Genomic DNA, 25,339 nt, shown 5'->3' with positions numbered 1-25,339 from the left:
ATGCTTAGGAAACTTTGAAAGATTTTAATAACAATCAGCAATTAATTCTTACAATGAGTGTGGCCCACTTAAATACAGATAGACTTGGCTGAATCAAAGTCACAATTCTCTAAAGCTGTTCAATGTTTATTGTAGAGATAGTAATGACCCCAGCCCAACTTACTGTATCTACATGTCTTGCAGCCTGTTGTTACTTCCTGTGCTACTACTTGAAGAAAGTGTCCTTGTCTCAGAAAATGCAACGCATTTAGCTTTGCAAAGTAGCTTGCAGTTTTAACAGTATATTTATTAACATTAGAAAGAAACATTTAAAATTCTATCATTTACTTTCTTAGATTTCTCTGTTCTTATCTGCCCAGCCACTTGACCTGAATCTTTAGTCTCCAAGCAGTGATCATCTAAGTCATTTTCGTTAAATGTAATTATACTATCCCCAAGCTGATCAACTTTAAATAAATGCTTCCTATAAGCCAGTTTAAAACCCTACATCAACATCTGTGCACCTGATGAGTTTATATGAATGCTGTCTCTCCTAAGCATTTATCCCTAGATTATGCATTCCTACCAGTTGTCAATGAAGTGAAGATTCTTTTCACAAAGATCCCAAAACCATATGGCAAATCCAGTCCTTTGATTGTTCCTCTCCAGTCACCTCATCATGACTAGTAATATCAGTCCTAATCAAATGGCGGAGCAGACTCGATGGGCTGAATTGCCCAATTATGCTCCTATATCTTATGGTCGTAATAGTCCTGAGACTACCTCACTTCTGCCTTGTTTTTAAGATCAGTTTGAAGTTCGCTGAACACCTTATGTTATTTTGAGAATTTACATTTTGTATACTTAATTAACATACAATGTTAACATAGTTAGAGAGTATCTATGGCCCTCAGAGGTAAATGCAGCTGAATGGGGAAAGATTTAGCTGATTATTTTACTCGTACTGAATTGGCATAACTGTTCTAATTCCTGTTCATTGCACAAGTACTGTAGTGGCCAAATATAAAGTCTTAAACCATGTTTTGAAAAACCCAGCTGAGCTATGTCAAAACAATATTGCAAAGCAGGTCACCTTTTACTTGCACACAATTCTGCATTTTAAAGCAATAAGTATGAGTATTGGTAGATTTTTCGTTGTTCAAGTTTGTCCAAGTTGTAAATGATTTCATTACCTCTGTGGGACCTTTCATAATTGAAGAATCTGATGCAGGATTGACATGAATGTCTAAAGGACTGGCAGGTCATATTGTCCTCGGTGGTGCTTGCAGGATTTTCTGCAGCTGTAGCAGTTCTATTGACTCCTTGACATTGTGCTTGTGGACTGGACTATCTAACTTTCTGTGAGAAAACAGCAAAGACATGAAGAGCCATAGTAGTGGAGGGACAGCTAATGCATTTTGCATACTGCCAATGCGATGCTCACTGGACCTCAGTACTGCTTGTCGCCTGCTGGAGTGCATGTATGAGCACAGGTGTCCAGGCAAGTACTGAGATCTGCACAAAGCCAGTTGTCCATGCCTGGATGGAACAAACTGGTAGGCAACAGCCAGAGCTTGCAAACCAGCAGCCAGGGAACACATAATCTCCCTCTGATATTCCATTACAGTACTGATGTATCAACAGGACTTTGCCGAGGCTGCAGTAACAGCAGAGCAGTCAGCAGACATTCCGATGTGGTGCAATCTGCTAATGTTGCTATGGAGATGCCTTTCACTTCATAATGAAATGAGTTCCAAGCTCTGTGCAGTGCTCAAAGCTACGGTAGAACCAAATTCATCCATTTGCCTAGACTGGCTGGAAACTTTCTGTCAAAGCTGTAAATGCAATAAAGATTTCAATGTGCATTTTTGTTAGTTTTCTCCAGTAGTCTGCCTCAATGAGATCCCTGACCCATCCCTGTTTACAATTTCACTCCTTGCTCTGCCTTTACTGACCACTCTGATCTTCCCTTTTCTGACCCCAAGTGATCAGGTTGAATTGCCTAATCCTGCTTCAATTTCTTATGTTCTTATGTTCTTTCCAAGGCCCCCACATATGACTATTCTGGTAGACCAATTGTTTCAACCTGTTTCTGTCTCACACAACTGATATCCGTCTATCTTGACATTCATTTTTCTGTCCTTATCCAGCCTCTTCTCCCCTACATCTCTGAGTCTACTGATTTACTTTGTCATTTAATAGTATTCAGTTTCCTTGCCCTAACCATCTCCATTTCACCATTGGTTTCCAACGCTGCTATAGCTCCAATCCTTCACCAGGATTACCTTGATCAGAGATGCAATCACTCCCCACTGCCACAATCTTCTTTCTAGATGAACCTCTTCTCACATCCAATAATCTTTTCTTTGACTCCAATCACTTCCACTAAATTAAGTGTCTTCTCTAGGAAGCTGTATGAATCCAAGCCATCATTGTCTTCTGTGGCAAATGTGGAACTTAAAGCCTTTCAGGTCTTCTCCCACACCTTTTTCCGGTACATTGATATTCCTTTGTTTTGGTTTCATGTTCATGCCCCAAACTAGAAAATTTTACCAATTTTACTTCACATTTTCAACCTTGCATTGATTTTACACAGTCCATCATTGACTTTTCCTTTCCTTTCTTCAGCCTACTGACCTGTACTTCGGGGGTTAAACTATTGACCAGTATTTACATACCAAAATAGCTGTCTTTACCACAACTCTTACAATGCTGTTTCCTGTTAAGGATGTTTTCCATTCACCCATTTTCTTCACCTTTTTTGGATCTGTAAGACAATTAGTGACACCAATGCTTTCATAATTTCCTATTTTTTCTTCAAAGCAGGATTTCCCTCCATAATGCTTGAAAGGCCTCCATCCTGTGCTTTTTATTTTCTGACTCCTCCTCCCCTAGGGCAATGACAGTTTCCTTTGTCATCACCTTCCACCTTACCAGCCTGCACAGTTAAAGAGATAGTAGGAACTGCAGATGCTGGAGAATCTGAGATAACAAGGTATAGGGCTGGATGAACACAGCAGGTCAAGCAGCATTAGAGGAGCAGGAAAGCTGACGTTTCGGGCCTAGACCCTTATTTTCCACCATTTCTCCAAAGGAATGGTTCCTTGACATTCATAACCATTCATCCCGCACTTCCCATGCAAGTAGAGGAGATGCAATACTATCCTTTTAATTCCAGTCACATGACTATCAAGCCCCCAAACATTCCTTACAAATGAAACAGTGGTTTACATGTACTTTTTCTTTTTAGAATCCTACATTTACCACACAATTACAATCATTACAGTAGGTTGCAAAATGCAGATCTTTCATTTATTGAATAGAAAATGTTTATTGCACTCATTAGTTTATATTAAAGCCCATAGTTCATATATTGCCAGGTTGAATTAATTGAGTTTTCTGTCATTTACATGTTAGAAATAAGTTTTAAATTATAGGGGATTTATCTGTCTTGTAATCTATTTGCTCTGTATTTTATTTGTAGAATTTAGCATTTTTTACTTAGTTCTATTTCACATTCACTGTTCTGTGATTATGGTAAGAGAAGTGGAAAAGGCAAATGGGATTCAATGATTTTCTAGTAAAATCAAGGCAGAGCTTCTTCTACCTTTTGCAAGCAAAAATGTTTTCCAAATAAAAACTGAAGGAACTACAGATGCTGCAAATCAGAAACAAAAACAGAAATTGCTGGAAAAGCTCAGCAGATCTGGCAGCATCTGTGAAGAGAAATCAGAGTTAATGTTTTGGGCCCAGTGACTCTTCGTCAGAGCTGTTCTGAGGAAGAGTCACTGGACCTGAAACATTATCTCTGATTTCTCTTCACAGATGCTGCCAGACCTAATGAGATTTTCCAGCAACTTCTGTTTTTGAAACATATTTTCCAGCTCTATATACATCTCAACTTGCTTTGCACCATTATTCCTTTTGTCACTTAATCTGTCTTGCCTTTCACTTTGTAACATACCCCTCAGCTCTCTCCATTCCCTCCAATGATGTTGAATAATCTGTTGTATATTTCCAATATTTTCTGTTTTTGTTATAAATGTTCAACATCCAAAATATTTGTTTTGTTAAATGCAGCAACTCCTCCCTTAAGGTACTTTAGTCCTGCTGCACCTAAAGTTTTGGGCAGAAATCTATATCATTGGAGTACTGGCATAAATGCTGGAAGTTCACAAATTAAATGTGTAGAAGAAGGTTTTTGTAGATGTATCTCAGAAATGGTACAAATTATTTTGTGTGTAGTGATGGTTTGGCCACATCAACTAAATAAAACATAAAAATGCAGATGCTGGAGATGTGAGACAAAAACAGAAATTAATGAAGAGTCACCAGATTCAAAGCATTAACTCTGCTTTCTCCCCACAGATGCTGCCAGATCTGCTGAGTTTCGCCAGCAATTTCTATTTTTGTTACAAATCAATTAAATTTGATTTCCTTTAGCAGAGCAAACAGTGTAATTTGAGTCTTATGTTACAGTTCCAGCAAAACATACATTTTGGGACAATACATTTTGAAGCAAATGGGGTGGGGATTTGCAATATTACAGCAGGCTTTGGAAGTAAATCAGAAGCCATAGGTTAAAAAATGACAATTGAATGTTATGACCATTGTACACTTCAAAATCTAGTAATTCTATACATTTCTTGTTGTCATAACATTGCTTTCCTAGTAAAGATTCTTTCTTACCAAAATATCTTATTTTCTTCTGCAGCCATGGCCTGAGGATGCACTTGAACGAGTTGCGAATACTTTCTTAGAAACACTGGAATTGACTGAATTTGAACGAAGAGAAGTTATTCCTGTTTGTAAATTTTTCCACACATCTGTTATTGAGCTATCAACAAAGTGAGTCCATTATTTCAGGTGACATTTTTGCTATTCCATTAACTTGGAATTTGTTCACAAAATTCTATATTCACATTTAAGATTGGAAAAACAAATATACAATGAATTTCAATGAGTTGAAAGCTTTAGTTTTCTGAAAAAAATGGATAGATTTTAGGCAGGCACATGGAAATAGAATAGTAATACCCAATCAATCATGAAAGAAAAGGTTACCTTCTGCCCTTGATTTAACCAATACTATTGTCTTTACACAAAGGCAGCCCAGATGTTCACCCACAACCAACAGGAAATGCCAAGGAGCTAACGTGAATCTTTTTTGTACACTGTCTGATTCTTTTACATCCTTCCTAAAGTTTGGCTCCCAGTTGAGGCCAAACCAGAGGTCTGCTCAAGTTTAATGTTGCCTTCTTACTTTTGTACTCTCTGACCATATTAATAAAGCTAGGATGCTTTATACAGGTCTCTCTCAACCTGTCCTATAACCTTCAAAGACCTAGGAACTATATACAACCATGTCTCTCTACTGCTGTAACCCTTTTAGAATCCTTTGGTCATAACAGTACCAGGTTCACATGCTGGACTTGCAGGTGGCCCAGTGGAAAGGAGCTGGTACCTCAGCTAAGTCTGAGTTATCACCGGCCCAGGGTGACAACCTAAAATGAGGAGTTTTGGAAGTTGGATTTGAAAAGACAAGTGGATAGAGTAAAGGGTAGGTAGATGTACAATCTTGGGACTTTCTACAAATGATACATAGGAGTCAATCCCCATCCTTGGTTTGACAGCAGTCCATGCAGTTAAGCTGCCTGGATATTCATTTGCTTACTAGACCCCTAGGACAAGTGATTTGGCAGTGTGCAGGTCACATGTTGCATTTTGTGCACTCCCTGTCTTCAAACCCCTGGTGGGGAATGTAAATCCACCCCCCCACCGCCGCCGCCATTGTATGGCCAATTAAAGGCCTTATCCTGTCCCTGCCACTCTTTTTGTAACCTATGATAGGCAGGGGAAGCTTGGGGGTCCTGGCACATATTGCTATGTGGGCTAATGTCAGGCAAATGGGAGAGAGCTTCTTTGCTGGTCACCTTCAGCCCATCAAAGGCACTTCCCCAAGGTCCTACACAAACCACTCTCCCACCCCTAACATCTCCCACTTACTTCTTAAACCTGATCCACCCACCCTCACCTCCCTGACCCAGATATATGCCACTTATCTGCCAGTTCAGGCTTCATTTACTCCTCTTCTGCAGGGACTGTCTGCATTCTAACAATAGCTATCAATCTCTCCTGTTGCTGCTGGACTTACAGAGATGCTAACCGTCTGATTAGCCACCATTTTCCTAAAATGAGACTTGCTTCCATGATGAGCGGAAGTCTCACCTTGAAGAGATTAACACTGCTGCCAGTATTAAATTGGTGAAGGACAACCAGCAGTATTGTGGGCAGGCTCTCCCCCCAACATTTTAGATGGAGAGTGGGAGCAGGAACCTTGCCCCACGAAATCTAGCCCATTGACTAGTGAATTTACTTTTAAGAATTTGACACTAGTGTGAGGTTTCACAATATTAATTTATTTTAGGTTTCTTCACGAGCTGAACCGCCATAATTATGTCACTCCTACATCCTACCTGGAACTTATTGCTGCTTTCCGTCAGCTCTTAACGCAGAAACGGGATACCGTGTTAAAGGCTAAAAAGAGATACACAAATGGATTAGATAAACTGGCATTTGCTGAATCACAGGTAAGCGAACAAACATTAAACAAGTGCATTCTTCATTTACTTTTGTAATTCATTTGCTGTTTCATATCCTCTCAACCATTAAACTATTTTATTACCAAAAGTACAAGTTCACCAATATGCATGTTGAGACTAAAAAGCTTTTGTGACACCATCACTGTATAGTAATACTGTAAATGATTATTTGGAAATTTTAATAAGGCAATTAGTGGGCAATTTAGAAACAAAATTAGAAACTCAACCTATTTATAGGTATAGGTGCCAGCACATCTCGGTTGGTAGCTGTTTGGCTTCTGAATTAACAGGTTGTGGTTCAACTCCTACCCCAGGCATAAAGCACAAATTTGAAGATAATGATCTAGTGCAGAGTTGACAAAAGTGCTGCACTGTCATACGGACTATCTTTCAGTGAAGATATTAAATCAAAGCCGCATCTGCCTTCTCAGACGGACATAAAGGATCCCACAGCATTAGATGAAGAAGAGCAGGGAAATTCTTCCTGCTGTCCTAGATGAAATTTGCCGTTCAGTATACATCACTCAAAACAGATTATCTGGTTTCAAACATATGGTTGTTTGTGGGATCTTGCTGTGTGTAAATTGGCTGTTACAATACAATAAAGATGATATGTTATTCGCTGTAAAGCACTTTGGGACATCTAATAGTTATGAAATACCCAAACAAAGGCAATTTTTTCTTTCTGAAGGAATGGGCTTGGTCATTAGCCTGTTCTACAGAATTTCATGATTGAAAACTTTCATTTTTAAATTTTCTTTTTGGCCAAACAGCGTTCTAGTAAGTGCAAGATATTTTGGAGTTTCTGTTTCTGTCACATGACAAAACCTGCAGTTAATTTGTTACTCGTTTATAACTGCCCATGGTTTTGTGCGTACTTATTCTGAATATCTGCTAAAGAAGTTTCATACTTAAAGTATGGTATTGCATGGAAATTAACTTTGAAAAATGTGGTTTAATTGCAACTAAATTAGGGAAATTTATTACTGCTCAAAAAACCTTTATAAAATGTGTCTGCTGGCTACTTAGCCAATATCTTTGTACCACATCACTTCAATGTCATGAACTCTTCTGAAACGTCTTCCAAAAGAAATGTTTTCAAGTGTATTAATATCAACAAGATCTCAAATGATTAATGTATTAACATTTGTATTGAACATAACAGAGGTAGTCTGTACCTTCCTGAAGCATGTGGTACCACAGGCATTAGTACCTTTCTAGTATCTCATTCAAATGTTATTCACTGTTGAGAAGATTAGATAGTGAGTAGGGGAGGTGCTGGCCTTGTGTTATTATTACTAGACTATTAGTCCAGACACTCAGCTAATGTTCTGGGGATCCAGGTTTAAATCCCGCCATGGCAGATCGTGGAATTTGACTTCAATAAAAAAAATCTGGAATTAAGAATCTAATGAAAAATCCATCTGGCTTACTAATGCTGGCCTATATGTGATTCCAAAGGCACAGCAATGAGGTTGATACTCAACTACCCTCTGAAATGGCCTAGCAAGCCATTCAGTTGTATCAATCACTATGATGTCGCAACAAAGAAATGAATCCAGATGGACAACCTGGCATCAACATAGGCACAACAGCAGAAACAGCCCTGAAGATTGTTAATAAGTCTTCCTTATTTACATCTGGGGCTAGTGCCAAACTTGGGATTTCTGTCTGACAGACTAGTCAAGCAACAGCCTGACATAGTAATACTCAGAGAATCATGCCATTCAGACATTGTCCTAGACACCACCATCACTATCCCTGGATATGTCCTGTCCCACTGGTAGGACAGGCTCAGCAGAGGTGGCAGCACAGTGATATACAATCAGAGTTGCTCTAGGAGTCCTCAACCTTGACTGTGGACATTAAAGTCTCAAGGATTCTGGTTAAATATAGGCAAAGAAACCTTCTGCTGATTATCATGTACTGTCCTCTCTTAGCTGGTGAATCAGGACAACTATAAATTGAACAACACTTGGAGGAAGCACTGAGGATGGCAATGGTGCGAAGTTAACTCTGTTTGGGGATTTCAAGTTGACCACCAAGAGTGCCTCAGTAGCAGCACTACTGATTGAGCTGCTTGGATTCTAAAGGATAACTGCTAGACCAGGTCTGCGGCAGTTGGTGAAGGAACCAACAAGAGGGAAAAACATACCGGACTTCATCTTTACCAATCTGCCAACAACAAGTGCGTCTGTCCGTGACAATACTGATGAGTGGCCACCACACAGTTGATGTGGAGGTGAAGTCCCACATTCACATTGAGAATACCCTCCATCGTTTTGTCGACACTATCACCATGCTAAATGGAAATGACTTCGAACAAATACTCAAGGCTCGGTATCCATGAGGTGCTGTGGGCCATTAATAGCAGCAGAATTGTACTCTAGCACCATCTTCAACCTCACAGCCTGGCATATCCCCCACCCATTACCATCAGGCCAGGGGATTGACCCTGGTTCAAAGGACAGTGCAGGAGGGCATGCCATGAACAACACCAGGCATGCCTAAATATGAGGTATCAACCTGGTGAAGCTACAAAACAGGATTACTTGCATGCCAAACAGCATAAGTAGCAAGTGATAGTCAGAGCTTAAGTGATCCCACAACCGACAGATCAGATATGCCACAGTCACTCGTGAATAGTGGTGGACAATTAAACAGCTCAATGGAAGAGGAGGTTCCACAAATATCCCCTTCCTTAATGATAGAAGAGCCACCACGTCATTGAAATGCATTCCTGAAGAATTTGCAGCAATCTTCAGCCAGAAGTACTGCATGGGTGATTCATGGGTGGCACAGTGGTTAGCACTGCTGCCTCACAGCGCCAGGGACCCAGGTTCAATTCCACCAGCAGGTGACTGTCTGTGAGGAGTTTGCACCTTTTCCCTGTGTATACGTGGGTTTCCTCTGGGTGCTCCAGTTTCCTCTCATATTCCAAAGATGTGCAGGTTAGGTGGACTGGCCATGCTAAATTGCCTATAATGTCCAGGGATGTGCAGGCTAGGTGGGTTAATGATGGGAAATATGGGGTTACAGTGATGGGGTGGGTCTGGGTGGAATGCTGTTCAGAGGATTGGTGTGGACTCGATGGGCTGAATAGCCTGTTCCACACTGTAGTTATTCTATAATCTATAATCCATTGCAGCCTGCTCCAATGATGCCCAGCATCACAGATGCCAGTCTTCAGCTAATTCAGCGATTCACTCCATGTGATATCAAGAACTATAGACACTGGATATTGCAAGTCTATGGGCCCTGGCAACATTCCAGCAATAATACTGAAAACTTATTCTCCAGAACTTGCCACTCCATGAGCCAAGCTCTTCTAATACAGTAACAACATTGGCATCTACCTGACAATGTGGAAAATTGCTCACGTATGTCCTGTACACAGAAAGCAGGACAAATACAATCTAGCCAATTACCACCCCATTAGGCTACACTCGATCATCAGTAAAGTGATGGAAGGTGTCATCAACAGTGCTATCAAGCAGCACCTGCTCAATGATGCCCAGTTTGGGTTCTGCCAGGGCCACTCAGCTCCTGACCTTATTATAACCTTGGTTCAAACATGAAGAGCTGAATTCCAGAGGTGAGCTGAGAGTGACAGTCTTGACATCAAGGCTGCATTTGACTGAGTGTGGCATCAAGGAGCCCTAGCAAAACTGGAATCAATGGGTATTAAGAGCTAAACTCTCCACTTGTTGGGCTCATACTTGGCACATAGGAAGAAGATTATGGTTGTTGGAAGTTAGTCATCTCAGCTCCAGGACATCTCTGCAGGAGTTTTCGCAGGGTAGTGCCCTTGGCCCAGCCATCTTCGGCAGCTTCATCAATGACATTCCCTCCATTGTAAGGTCAGATGTGGGGATGTTTACCAATGATTGCACAATGTTCAGTACCATTTGTGACCCCTCAGATACTGAAGCAGTCTATGTTAAATGCAACAAAATCTGAACAATATCCAGGCTCGGGCTGACAAGTGGCAAGTAACGTTTGTGCCACATAGATGCCAGGCAATGACCATCTTCTATCAGAAACAATCCAACCACCACCCCTTGACATTCAGTGGAGTTACCATCACTGAATCCCCTACCATCAGCATCCTTGGGATTATCATTAACCAGAAACTCAACTGGATTTTCCACATAAACAATGTTGTTTCAAGAGCAGGTCAGAGGCTAGGAATACTGTGGCACATAACTCACCTCCTGACTCAGCAAAGCTTGTCCACCATCTGCAAGGCGCAAGTCACAAGTGAGCTGGAATACTCCCCACTTGTCTGGTTGAGTGCAGCTCCAAAAAACTCAAGAAGCTTAACACTATTCAGGACAAAACAGCCCAGTTGATTAGACCACATCCACAAGCATTCACTTCCACCACTAATGATGCTCAGTAGCAGTAGTGAGTAAAATCTACAAGATGCTCTGCAGAAATTCACCAAAGATCCTTAGACAGCATGTTCCAAACCCATTAACATCCATCTAGAAGGACAAGGGTAGTAGATACATGGAAACATCACCAAGCCACTCACCATCCTGACTTGGAAGTATATCGCCATTCCTTTACTGTTGCTGGGTCAAAATCCTAGAATTCCCTTCTTATGGACATTTTGGGTAAACCTACAGCATGTGGGTTGCAGCAGTTCAAGAAGGCAGCTCACCACCACCTTCTCAACGGCAAATAGGGATGGGCAATGAATGCTGGCCAGCCATTGATGCCCCGGTCCCACGAGTGAATTGAAAAATTCACCTGTTGCTTGGAACAGATGATTCTTGACAAAAATGAAAACGATTGGAAAGCGATCTGGAATGGAAACCTTGGATGGTTGTTGTCTCCTCCTTAACCCAGTACCCCAGAAGCCTACATAGCACCCGCTGCTTCCTTGACTGATATCACTTAACTCAGGATACATCAAAAATTGACCTGATAGCTTCAAAATCAAAAAAAGGGAGCATTTATAATTGAGCCATTGGAGATTCCTTTGGATAAAATATTCACTGAATTTGCCATTATATACATAAGAAACTTCTTTCTTAGAAACAAATGTTTTTTGTTGTGATGTGAACCTCAAGCAGATTTACCACAACAGTTGTCCATTGAAATAAAAATGAGTATTTAATCTTATGCTTTTGTAGGTGGGTGAAATGAAGTTAGAACTGGTGGAGCTACAGCCAAAATTGGAAATAGCCAAAGTTGAAAATGCTCATATGATGCAGGTACGTCAAAATGAAAATCAGTTATCAGCACATCAGAGTCTGTATTAGCACCGTTTTAAGGAAATATTAGTACTGTTAAAGTAGTAAATTGGAGTGGAAATATCTGCTGCCTCAAAATTATGAGTCAAAAGAAAATAGCCATCACTTTAAAAAGCTTGGTGAGAACCACATCTGAATGAAATCAAGATGGTATTTTTAACCCCACTGGTCCATTTCTGCAGTCATTCCTCTAATTTAAACCATCACAGTAAGTGAGTCAGTAAAATATCTCAGATACTGCTTGACAAAGGCACTTCATGTATTACTGAAGATTGATATTATTTTGCCTGCATGGAGATATATTTAGTAGCCTAGAGCATCTATCCAGATTTTTGTTATTGGTTTTAGTCACCCAGGTAGAAAATACATTTTTAAACTGGGGAATAAATTTTCCAATCTTTTCTTTACAAATAAACAGACTTTGCAAGATTTACAGATCAAGAAAATTATACATACACTTCTCTGTATACTCTTGGCTCAGATCACAGAATCATAAAATAAGTAATGATACAAAATAGGAAACCATTTAGCTGATCATTTGTTTACTTTTCTTTTCCCATTCCCTACAAACGCGTTTATCCAATTCTTTTTTCAAAATTACTACTCAACTTGCTTCTGTCATCCTTTCAAGGGAGTGTATTCCAGATCCAGGCAAATTAGGTTAATGGATGGCTCAAAAGAGATGCAGTGGTTGACATTTAAGGGGATATTTCAGAATATACAGCATAGATACATTCCAATGAGTAAGAACAAAAATCTAAGAGATGGATCCACATCTGTAGTTAACTAAACATGTTGAAGATAGAATCAACCTGAAAGAAAAAAGCATATCATTGTGAAAAGACAAGTGACAGGTCAGAAGATTGGACAGAATAAATCAAAGCAAAGAATGACCAAAAAATAATAACAAGGGAAAAATTAAAGTATGAGGAAAAATAACCAGACATATACAAACGTGTAGTAAGAGTTTCTATAATGGTTTAAATAAGAAAAGAATTTTAAAAATGTCCATTTTGTCTTGTGGTAAGTGAGACTGGAGAATTCACAATAGAAAATAAGGAAATGACAGACCACTTTGAATAGGTATTTTGCATCTGTCTTTGCTATAGGTGACACACATAACATCTCAGAGACAGCAATAAATCAGGAAATGGAATCAAGGGAGGAACTCAGGAAAATCACAATCTCTACAGCAGTGGTACTGAGTAAATTGCTGGAGCTGCAGGCTAACAAGTACCCAAGTCCAGATGGACTTTATCCTGGGGTTTGAAAAGAAGTAGCTAATGAGATAGCTAATACATTGGATTTTAGTTTTCCAAAACTCTCCTGGTTTGGGAATGGTCCTATTGGATTGGAAGATAGCGAATGCAACTCCTTTATTCAGAAAGGGAGGGATACAGAAAGCAGGCAACTGCAGGCCAGTTAGCTTAACATTTATCATAAGGAAAATGTTAAAAGTTATTATTAAACAAGGTATAACAAGGCAAGTGAATAAGTTTAAGGTAATCAGGCAGAGTCAATATAATTTTGTGAAAGGGAATTCATGTTTGAACAATCTATTGGGGTTCCATGAGGAGATAACCTGAACTATTGGAGGTAGTTCAGAGAAGATTTATTACACTAATGCCTGGAATGGGCAGGGTTGGCTACTGCTGAAAGATTGGGGCAAGTTCAGTTTGTATCCAACTTAGAAGAGTTTAGAAAAGTGAGAGGTAACTCGATTTAATCCTGAATGATCTTGACTGGGTGGATGTGAAAAAGATATTTCCTTTTATGGGGGAATCTGGAACTAGGGGTTACTGTTTAAAAATCAAGCATCACCCATTTGAATCAGAGATTAGGCAATCATTTTCTCTGTGAGTATCATGAACTTTTGATACACCCTTCCTGTAAAGATGGTGGTACCAAAATTTGTGAATATTTTTAAGGAAGATTTAGATTCTTGATAAGCAAGGTGTTAAAAGGGTATCAAGGAAAGGCTTGAATGTGGATTTAAGTTAAAATCAGATCGTCATGATCTTATTGGAAGGTAGACCAAGTTCTGAATGGTCTACACTTGTTCTTGATTCTTAAGTTCATAGCAAATCAATTTTCTATATAAAGCAAATGTTTTCTCATGTCCTCTCAGGTTCTTTTCAAAATTCCATAAATCTGTGCCTTCTTTCCATGCCTTCTGGGTACCAACCCTTCTGCCTCCAGAAGTGGCTTCTCCTTATTTATTCTTTCAAAACTCTTCAGGATTTTGATCCCTCTGTTAAATCTCAATCTTTTTAACCTTCACTGTTCGAAGAACAACTAGCTGGAGTGATAACAAGGAAAGTAATTGATTAGGCCAATCATTTCAGACCCATTCGCAGCAAGAGTTTCTCAGAGTACTGTCTTAGGTCCAACTGGCTTCAGCTGTTTCACCAACAAGTTTTCCTATGATAATCAGCATGTTTGTTAAAGCTTTCACTGTATTCAGTTAAATTCTTATCTCCTCAAATAATGAAGGAACTGAGCAGCGTACAGGTTTTGGCTGGTAAGTGGGAAGTAATATTTGTTACCACACAAGTGCCAGGCTATGTCCATTTGCAACCATAGAAAATTGACCATGTCTCCTTGGCATTCAATGGCATTACCAAAGTTGAATTCCTTCATTGTCAGCATCCTAGGGATTGCAATTGTCTAAAAACCTAACTGGCACAGCCACCTGACTTCTGTGGCTTCAACAGCTAGTCTGAGTGGGAAAATCTACAGTAAATAACTTGCTTCCTAACTCCTCAAAGCCTGTCCTCCAAATACAAGGCACAGTTTTGGAGTATGATGGACATTCTCCACTTGCCTGAATGAATGCACCTCCAAAAACAATCAAGAAACTTGACAGCATCCAGAATAAAGCAAGCTACCTGACTGGCACCTCATCCACCATCTTAATCATCCACTCTTCCAATATCAGCAAACAGTGGCAAAGTTGTACAATTTAAAAGATATACTGCAAAAGTTCACCAAGGTTCCTTCAACAACACTTGTCAAACTCATGACTGCTGCTACCTAGAATAAAGAAGGCATGAATTACAGGAAAAGACCACCATGTTCAAGTTCCCTTCCAAGTCATGCATCATCCTGACTTGGAAATACATTGCCTTTCCTCACTGTCACTGGGTCAAAATCCTGGAAGTCTCTCCCAAAAAGCACTTGAGTGTACCTACACAACAAAGACTGGTTAAGAAGAGTATTCACCAGCTTCTGGAGGGCAACTCTCAAGTGGAAGCCGTGTTGTAGTGGTAATGCCACTGAACTATTAATCTAGAACCCTCTAATGTTCTGGCGACATGGTTTGCATCCCTCCAAGACAGATGCTTAAATTTAAATTCAACAATAGTATATTGGCAATCATGTAACCACTGTCGATTGTCATAAAAACCCATCTGATTCATTAATGTCCTTTAGGGAAGGAAATCTGCTGTCCTCAACTGGTCTGGCCTATGTGTGACTCCAAACACACAGCAATGTGGTTGATTCTTAACTTCTTTAAAATGGCATAGCAAGCCATTCAGTTCCAGGGAAATTAAGAATGGGCAATAAATCTGTGAAGCTAATATCCCATGAACAAATAAAACAAAAATGGATGAACTATATAATTGCTAGCCTTGTAAGGAATGCCCACATCCTATGAAAAATGAAAGCTACTCCACTGGTCCTTAATTGTTTTTTATATTTGTTTATATTATGTTATTATATATTGTGCTGATCTCATGTTTTCTAATGAGAGACTGAGTGCGGTGGTAGATTCAGGTACAACTTTATTTTTGTACAACTTTGTTACAGCTTCAGATTTTCTTAGCAGTAAGGCACATACAAAGCTTCAGATTGTCTTAACTAATACAGTTTAAACTTAGCGGCCCTTTGATTACGATTGGTTAGAGGAGCTGAGATATCCCTTTGTAATTGTTTCAGAGATAGTAGGAACTGCAGATGCTGGAGAATCTGAGATAACAAGGTGTAGAGCTGGATGAACACAGCAGGCCAAGCAGCTTCAGAGGAACAGGAAAGCTGACGTTTTGTGCCTAGACCCTTCTTCAGAAGGGTCAGCTTTCCTGCTCCTCTGATACTGCTTGGCCTGCTGTGTTCTTCCAGCTCTACACCTTGTTATCCCTTTGTAATTGGTTGTCTGGTACAGCATCTTACACAGTTCAAGCTTACCTCAGCAAAATGACAGAGAGATGGACAGGCTTGTGGTCCATCACCAGTCCTTCATGATGTTTTCCAGACTCTTATCACAGTGGATACTGTATTCAAGTAACATTTACCAGTTGCACCGTGTTAACTGCCAGTTAATTGGATATTTGCCTATCACTTCTGGGCATTATTCATTTCTCCCTGAAATGATATGAGGGGACTGCTATTACTGTCTGAAACTGGTTTGATTCTTTTCCTTTGATGCTTTTAGTGATTTTTTTGTATATATGTGGATCTATAACTAATTCGGAATCTAGATCTATAATTATTAATTAAACAACTAATTAGTGTGAGATGTTCTTATCTATGTCTTACGCATAGTGTGTAGAACTGCTATTGTTCTACTTGTTAAGACTACATCAACCAAATGCGAAATGTTATTATCTATGTCTTATGCACATTCAGCAACCCTGAATACATGTTATTATCTGTCTTATGCATATTCAGCAACCTTGAATAAGCCACTGTCAACCCTGTTCTGCTGCATTAGCCATGGGCAGTGTCGGCCATTTTGTGCCGCGCAGTTATGGGTGGTCTTACATATTGTAATACATTAAGGAGGAAAATTTAATACTACAACAGAAAGTAGATGCACACGGAAGACAGAAGATGGATCAGGACAGTCAAAAGATAAACAAAATGAGAAATAATTCATACCCAATTATTCTTTCAGTAGTAGTTGACAGATTATTTAAGGTAACTCCATATCACCCTATTCTCATCTTCACAACATGCTTTATTATCAAAATCTTTTACATTAAATTCCAATCACCCATGCATCAGCCGTGTGCTTGCTAATTTATGTTGCCAATGCCTCAATCTTAAAATCCTCATTCTTGTTCTCAGATTTCTGCACGGCTTCATTCTTCCCCATCCCTGGCCTCCTCTAGCCATACCTGAGCTCATCTGATTCTGCCTCTATTGCTTCTCTAAGTTAATACTGAAAAAGCCATGGACCCTGATAACATTCTGGCAATAGTACTGACAACTTGTGGAGGAAAATTAGATGTGCCTTTAGCCAAGCTGTTCTATTATAGTTATAATGTCAGTATCTAGCTGGCGATATGGAAAATTGCTTGGGTATGTCCTGTCCACAAAAAGCAGGACAAATCCCAACCACACCAATTTGTGCCCCAGTAGTCTACTTTCAATCGTTGACAAAGCAATAGAAAGCGTCATCAATAGTGCTCTCAAGTAGTCAATAATGCTCTCTATTTCAACATACTCACTGATATTCAGTCAAGTTCCACTATCACTACTTCCTGACCTCAGTACAGCTTTGGTCCAAACTAGTCAAAAAAGCTGAACTCCAGAGGTGAGGCAACGAGACTAAGTGTGACATTAAAGTATCCTAGACCCAGCTATTTCAACTGCATCATTAATGATTTTCCCTCCATCATAAAGTCAAAGGTGGGGATGTTCACTCATGATTGCACAATTTTTAGCATCATTTGCCAATTCTCAAGTAACGAAGTGGCCCGTATCCAAATGCAGCAAGTCCTAGACAACATCCAGGCTTGTGCTGACATGTGGCAAGTAACATTTGCGCCACACAAGTTCCAGGCAATGCCCACCTCCAACAAGAGAAAATTCAACCATCACCTCTTGGCATTCAATGGCATTACCAATACTGAATCACCCAGTATCAACTTACTGGGGGTTGCTATAGACCAGAAATTGAAATTTACCAGTCATATGAATACTGTAGCTACAAGAACAGGTCAGAGATGAGGAATTATGATTCCTTAAAGCAAATCCATCAGTAGAGGGTACAAATCATCGATCAAATACTTGCTTGAATGAATGTAACTCCAACAACACTGAAGAAGTATTGCTAGAAAAAGGCACATTTTGTCTAAACTTTTCACCTTGCACTCATCAGGACTATTCACAAAAATACTGTTGTAAATACCAGTGTAAAGTGAATATATATTCTATGTGAGGAGAATGATGATTGGTTGGCAAGTGGACTCTGATTGGTGGAGGTGCTGCCATAGAGAATGGACTAGTTTGATAATGACCAATGGGTAACTGCAAAGCTTTGTTTAAATTTTAAACCAGCCAGATTGATTCTGATTATGCAAGGTATAACCCTGAGAATTGAACCAGAGAATGGCAGTCACCTATTTTGTTAACTTGAAATGGGCACAGTGCGTGCCTGTGTTCTTTCTGTCTGCAAAGACCAGGACCCTGTGTATTAAAAACGTAACTTCCATTACTTACAAACGTGCTGCTCTGCAAATCTGACTGGCAATCTAAAACTGGTTGTTAGTATAATTGTTCACACACTATGGATTATCCAACATATGTTGTGGAATTGTAGAATCTCATCTGATGTTGGACACTATATCCTGAGTTTTGCAATCACCGACTGGTTGAGTACAGTCAGTACCTGGCCTGTTGTGAACAGCCAATGGATATGTTGATTGATATGATCCACAAGGTTTTGGGATGTATGGCCTGCATGCTTAGCATTAAATTGACAATGAAATTCATTTACCAAGTTATCCATTTGTGTGATAGGACAAGACCCTGTCAGTAGCAAATACCACTCATGTTGCTACTACATAGCAGTGTGAAACAGCTTCACCTATTGCTCAAATATTTGAGCTATTTTACCCTTCCAGGGTAATCTGAGGTGGACTGGACACTTTTCAGGACAGAAGGTGGCAGCCTTAAAACTTGTTCATGAGTTTGCGTAACGTATGACAAGTGATCTGAACAGGATAGCCATTATCCCATAGGAATGTTTTGATGTACCCTTTTCCAGGCAAGAAGGCTGCTTTCTTGGGCCTCAAACTTAAGGGAGGCCAACATATATATTAGCCTTATTGGCAACTTCATAAATAGACCTGAGCCGTTTGCACATGGTTCATGCTTGATGCAGATATGAATACAGGACTTTTGATACTTACTAACCATCTCAATCATATAGACAGAAACTGCCTCAGATTTATTCTCCTTAGCTACCGAGCTATTTTGAAAATTACTCCCTGAGATTTGAGTCCCCAGGCTTCCAGCTAATGACAGCCAGTCCCTTCATGGAGTGACAGCACTCTGCTCCACTTATACATCCAGGTACAGATATTTATCAGCACCCAGTGCCTCACACCATGAAAACTTCTAAAATTCAGTGAAAATCTCTCTCTAAAGTGAATGTCTCTACATCAGTGCCATGATGGGTTTGATCATGAAGTTTGATGCCATAACAGATTCTGACCTAGAAGTGCGTAGGCAGTACTCAGAGTAGCTGAGTTTCTTGTAAAGCACTAAATACAATGTGAAACATTGCAGGCTTTTATTCCTACTTTCCCTGGTCCATTGGATTTACTGTGGATATCAATAACCTAGGCAGTCCTGACAATACGATTTATCCAATTGCTCTTTATTAGAGCAAGATAAACTATAAAAATACTACAATAATATTAATACATCACAAGTTTACCCATATAATGCTTACAATCGCAAGTGAACAGTTTACATGGTCTTGTCTGCCTACAGACCAAAAACACGTGATCAGCCTGCTCCTTCTCAAACTCCAATCTCTGATCAGACAAAACCAGTTCTGAGCTAACTAACAGGTGCTCTGAGGCAGACTTTCTTATACCCTTTTCTATATATTCTGGCTGTGTGTTCAAATTTTGATATTGTTCAGTCTCCAGCAATGTGATCAATTTTAACCACTGGTGAACATCACAAACGTGTCATCTACTACGGCCAGTTTAATCAATTGCTCATTAGGGCTTGCTTGTTTTCCCTACAGAGAGGCCTATCTCTTGATTTTAACAAACTTTGACCTCAGGTTTAATGACCTCAGTTGCATGATATTTACACAACACAATTTTATGATCAAACACCCTGTTTAGCTGACAGATTATCATCTAGTTTCCTGTGTCTATATTAAACAGAACTTCAGCCCAGACACACTGTGTCACCAGTTCAATTCATCACCTCCTGAGTCGTAAACACACATAGCCCTTCGGGGAACATAGGATTAAGACCAGTAACCTTTCTAATCATCAGGTCATCATCTAACCAATTGGATTTTTTAATAGAGCAAGATTCATACGTCTTCTCCTCGTTTCATTTCAACTAACCCATCAAACTTTAAGTTACGCCATACAATACAGGTCTTGTACAGCTACTTAAATGGCAGCATTGCCCTTTGCATAAAAACTAAAATGCATAAGCGTGTTCTAGTCCATTGAAAAAAACCTATAGTCATTGTGACATATGTTGGATGTACCTATGCTTTTACTATGCTCCCTTTGAAAGTCCTGTCCAGCCTTTCAAAGCCTTCACTCTTTGCCTATGATTTCCAGGTCAGAAATCACAGAACACCAGGTTATAGTCCAACAGGTTTATTTGACAACACAAGCTATTGGAGCCTCAGTCCTTCTTCAGGTGTTAGGTGGAGAGGGAGTATCAGACACAGAATTTATAAGGAAAAGATTAAATGTTCACACCATTGATGAGAATGTATTAAACAAACCTAAGATGTGTTAAATCTTTAATCAGTTAGAAGGTTTTAATTGATGAATATGTATGTGTAAATCCCCAAATTCCTTTCAAGTCAAGGTCCTGAGTGAACTAAAGGTTTTATTAGTGTAAAGAAGAGGTGACATTTTAGGTCAGACAATGCATTTTAGGTGTAAGGCCTTGTTTAGAATCTGTTTCTGTTTTTAGTTTGGAGTCAGACTGGTTTTATTTCCAAAGTAGGAATTTATAAAACACCACATTGACTGTCTATAAATTGTGCGCTTTTTGAACAGAATAGACTATATCTGCAAATATAAATTCACCCCATAGATTCACGAGTGTGTGTGTGTTTGTAGGGGGAGTACAGCGTATGGGTGTGTGAGGAGGGGAGACACTGTGGGTGCGTGTGGGGGAGATAGAGCGTGGGGATGTTTGGGGATGAGAGAGAAAGAGAAAGAATGTGTGTGTGTGTGAGAGAGGGGTAGAGAGAGTGTGTGTGCGGGGAGGAGAATAAATGTGTGTGTGTATGCGTGTAGGGGAGAGAGAGTTTGTGAGTGTGCGCGTGGAGGAGAGAGAGTTTGTGAATGTGCGTGCTGGGGGGGTGGGAGAGAGAGTGTGAATGAGTGCATGTGGGTGAGAGAGTGTGTGTATGCACGTACGGGAGAGAGTGTGTGTGTGCGTGTACGTGGGAGAGAGCGTGTGTATGCACATATGCGCATGCGTGCGTGCGGAAGAGAGTGTGTGTGTATATGCGTGTGGAAGAGACAGAGTTTGTGTATGTGTGTGGGAGAGAGAGAGTTTGTGTGTGTATGTATTTGTGTGAGAGAAAGAGTGTGTGTGTATGTGTGTGTGCAGGTGTGGGAGAGAGTGTCTGTGTGAGTGTGTTTGTTCAAAAAGCACACAATTTATAGGCAATCATGTGATGTTTTATAAATTCCTACTTTAGACATAAAACCAGTCTGACTCCAAAATAAAACACAAACAAATTCTAAACAAGGCCAAAATGTCACCTCTCCTTTACACTGATAAAACCTTTAGTTCTCTCAGGACCATGACTGAAAGGATTTCGGGGATTTCCAAACACACATTAATCAATTAAAGCCTTCTAACTGATTAAAGATTTAACACCATCTTAGGTTTGTTTAGTACATCCTCATCAATAGTGTGAACCTTTGATCTTTTACTTATAAATTCTGTGTCTGATACTACCTCTCTCACTAACACCTGAAGAAGGACTGAGGCTCTGAAAGCTTGTGTTGTCAAATAAATTGGTTGATATCGTGTGATTTCTGTCCAACACCAGCGCATCCACATTATGATTTCCAGAGTGGGCTAATAATAGAGGCTTTAGGGTTTTAGTGATGATGTTCCCTCCTGGTTTGCTGATTATGGCCCAGCTTTTCATCTGGAATAGGAAAATATACTGTTTTTAGAACCTGAATGATGAAGACATTTATCCCAAATGAATACATTCACCCAATGATTAAAGAACGATAGGTACATTGTCTCTTAAGCAAATAACCCTTGTAAAGCAAAGTCTTTGTAGCCCAGTAATCTTTTACATCTGTGTATTTCTTTAATCTCTAGATGCTGACAATGAAAGACAATGAGGGGAAGATGGAGAAAGGATGCAAATTTACAGTAGTTACCTTACTTACCTTAGCCGCCCTGTTAGGTCATTGATCCTCTTTCTGGACTGTGTCATAATTACTGCAGTGGTGAAAGACGTGTGGTCCAGAATAAAATATCTAAAAATTTGAAACTGATTGATGTTTTTGGTAAATTATAGTTTCTTAATAACAATTGACACATGGCAATCTGTATTCATACTGTCTATTTCTCAAGGTCATTGAGGTAGAATCTGCACAGGTGGAGGCAAAGAGCAAAGTTGTAAAGGTAGATGAAGAAGCAGCTACTGAGAAAGCAGCTGAAGCCCAGGCTTTGAAGAATGAATGTGAGAGTGAGCTAGCTGAGGCTATTCCAGCTCTGGAAGCTGCACTTTCTGCCTTGGATACTTTGAAGGTAAGTCTGAAGATCAACATAGCGAAGAAATTTTTCTTTTAATATCATCTTCAAAAATATAATTTGGAGCTTAATTGTCCTTAAAAAGAGATGAGTTTTATACACATACTTTAAGGAATTAATTATTTCATAATTTAAGAATAGTCAACTATAAATGGCAAAGCAAATAAGAATTGGAAAACTTGAAAGGGCTCATAATTGAGATAAGTATCAACTTCCATTTGAGAAGCAAACCAAGAGTGGCAAACCTCAAATATGAAAGAGAATTTGATTTTGGTTTTTACAAAATGCAAGTTCTTAGACTTAGAAGCAGCATTCTTAAATTCTTGTTGAAGGATATTTTGCCACTTTTCATATATTCTGTGCATGTTTTCTCTGTGTACTGTGTCATCTCTAAATGTTGTCTAAGAATTTAGGATGTTTACAGACAGGAATGGACCAACTAGTAAATCAAGCCTACCCCAAACATTTGATTATCTATGTGGCTTTGGAAAACCATGAGTTTGTGGATAGAAAACATTTTGAAAAAGCAGCATTCTTTACTTGGCATAGTTTTCAATAAATATATTGATACTGCATAATTTGGACAAACAATTTGATAGCAATTTGGATAAGAAAGGAAAATGTCTCAAAATGCTTCTCAGAGGTATAATCAATAAAATAATTGCAGTTTTATAGAAATGTGTCAGTTTACAGAGATTGAAAAGAGTGAGACCATACAGGGATTTAAATCCAAGGATCAGAGTTCTAACTTTGCAGAGCTTGGTGGGGGAGCTGGGTGCCAATATTGGTCAGTGGCAGCAGAGTTGATGAAAAATGGGACACATTCGTTTTAAAATGAGGTATATTTTGGAAGTCTAAGTTAAAATTTACTTTTATTGCATTTAAATATTATAAGGCAAATATCTGATTGAACACTAGTAACTGTACAGAAATATATATTTCCAATTTGCACTTTAGCCATCTGACATCACAATTGTTAAGTCAATGAAGAACCCTCCGCAGGGAGTCAAGCTAGTGATGGCTGCAGTTTGTGTCATGAAGCTCATCAAGCCAGAAAAAATCAATGATCCTTCTGGAAGAGGAGAAAAGGTAAAATCTAAAGCAACAAGGCATTGAAGTAAATACTCCAAAGGAAGCAATTTGCAAGCAAACTGTATTTGTATTATATTGTATTGTATTTACGACTATTTATTTTAATGGTACTGTCTTGTATTTTAGAATACTATGGATATATGTAGACAACTTAAAGGACATTCAAGGAACCTTTGGTGATTTGCCATAATGGAATGGACAATGGAGTGTTGGAAGTTAAAATTAATCATATATAAAACTTATTTGATAAAACTTTACTTTCACCTCTTTCCTAGTGCAAAAATCACCTGGATATGCAAGTAGCCATTGAATTATTAAAATGTTTCCATTTGGTTTATTTTCAAGATTTTAGATTACTGGGGTCCCAGTAAGAAGTTGCTGGGTGACATGAATTTCCTAAGAGATTTGAGAGAGTATGATAAAGATAACATTCCAGTAAGTTTTATTACATATTTGTCCATTTTTATATATGTCCATTATTTAAATGTTTTCTATTAGTCAATTGTCACGTGAATGTTGTCACAGAATGTGAACCATTATATTTTTCTCTTGGACAGGTTGCTGTTATGCAGAAAATACGTACTGAATACCTCACTAATCCTGACTTTGACCCACAGAAAGTGGTTAAAGCCTCATCTGCAGCTGAAGGTTTGTGCAAATGGATCCTTGCCATGGAGGTGTATGATCGCGTCGCAAAGGTAATGAGATACTGCTATACATGGCTAAGGCAGTGATAATAGCAAATTATCAACTCAAGAAAAATAAATTATGTAACTTGCAAAGATTTCCATTGTAAGGATAATGTAACTAATTTATACTACACTGGCCAGTTCACACATGTGAATTCAATATTTAGAAAATATAACTTCCCTAATAAACAAAAACACTATCATAGCTCATGTGGCTTTTATACAGGGATTCTGCAGGCTTCACATGTGCAGGTGAAATGGATGCCCAGCAGATTGTTCCCTCTACCTTCCCCACCACAGATAATCTTCTTAAACCTGAGTGCTAGCAAAGACTTTTTTAGGACCTCAGATGAAATCTCCTGCACCCCAACATTCCATTCCCACTCACTGACTAACCTCTGTTTTTCACCCTGTTTGGATGGAGACTGCTAAAATCTGTTGGGATTCACTTACCCCAACCATTCCAGTCTTTACTTAAAATCAACCTTTGCCTTTCATTGTAGTTAGCTTCCATTTTTTGTGCCTTATTTGTGTATCATGACCCTGCTAAAATGACCTGGCACAATTTATTTGTGGATATTTTCTAATCATCCTGTTCAGAGGTGTTATTGCACAGCTCTTGAGCAGATGAGACTTGAATAATTTCTGTCCTTGCTACTTTAAGAATTCCCATCTCAGGTTACATGAGACCTGTAAGGATGATTTTGCCTCTGAATTTTCCATCCTTGTTATTCAGAAACTATCAGTATATTTCTTCAGCTTAGAACAGTTGTTCTCAAAGTATAGCCTGTGGACGACTGGTGATCTAGGAGGATCCTCCACGTGGTCAAAATGCAAGTCGTTGATGTGCAATGCCTATCCAAAATCATACATTAGAACCTGACAGAACCTTCATTCACACCATTCATGTGATATTACACATCCAGACTGGCTCCATCATGCATGGCATAACCTAGCAATAATGTTGTTTTATAAACAAGATTTATGTTAGTGT

At 39.2% G+C, this 25,339-nt stretch overlaps 1 protein-coding gene across 1 annotated transcript in view; it reads left to right on the top strand.

The window, feature by feature from the left end:
• dnah12 (dynein, axonemal, heavy chain 12) overlaps positions 1-25,339 on the top strand; it is a 265,038-nt gene that overhangs the window by 176,585 nt on the left and 63,114 nt on the right. Inside the window, exons 43-49 of the mRNA XM_048606726.1 lie at positions 4,694-4,827; positions 6,404-6,566; positions 11,720-11,800; positions 22,385-22,561; positions 23,522-23,653; positions 24,002-24,091; positions 24,214-24,354. Coding sequence (XP_048462683.1) covers positions 4,694-4,827; positions 6,404-6,566; positions 11,720-11,800; positions 22,385-22,561; positions 23,522-23,653; positions 24,002-24,091; positions 24,214-24,354 — 918 coding nt within the window. The remainder of the gene's footprint in view (positions 1-4,693; positions 4,828-6,403; positions 6,567-11,719; positions 11,801-22,384; positions 22,562-23,521; positions 23,654-24,001; positions 24,092-24,213; positions 24,355-25,339) is intronic.

The sequence above is a fragment of the Rhincodon typus genome, chromosome 16 (genome assembly GCF_021869965.1).
Source record: "Rhincodon typus isolate 14 chromosome 16, sRhiTyp1.1, whole genome shotgun sequence".
In the NCBI taxonomy this organism is placed as follows: domain Eukaryota; kingdom Metazoa; phylum Chordata; class Chondrichthyes; order Orectolobiformes; family Rhincodontidae; genus Rhincodon; species Rhincodon typus.
Note: the sequence above shows the minus strand (reverse complement) of the source record. Positions and strands in the feature narration are given on the sequence as shown.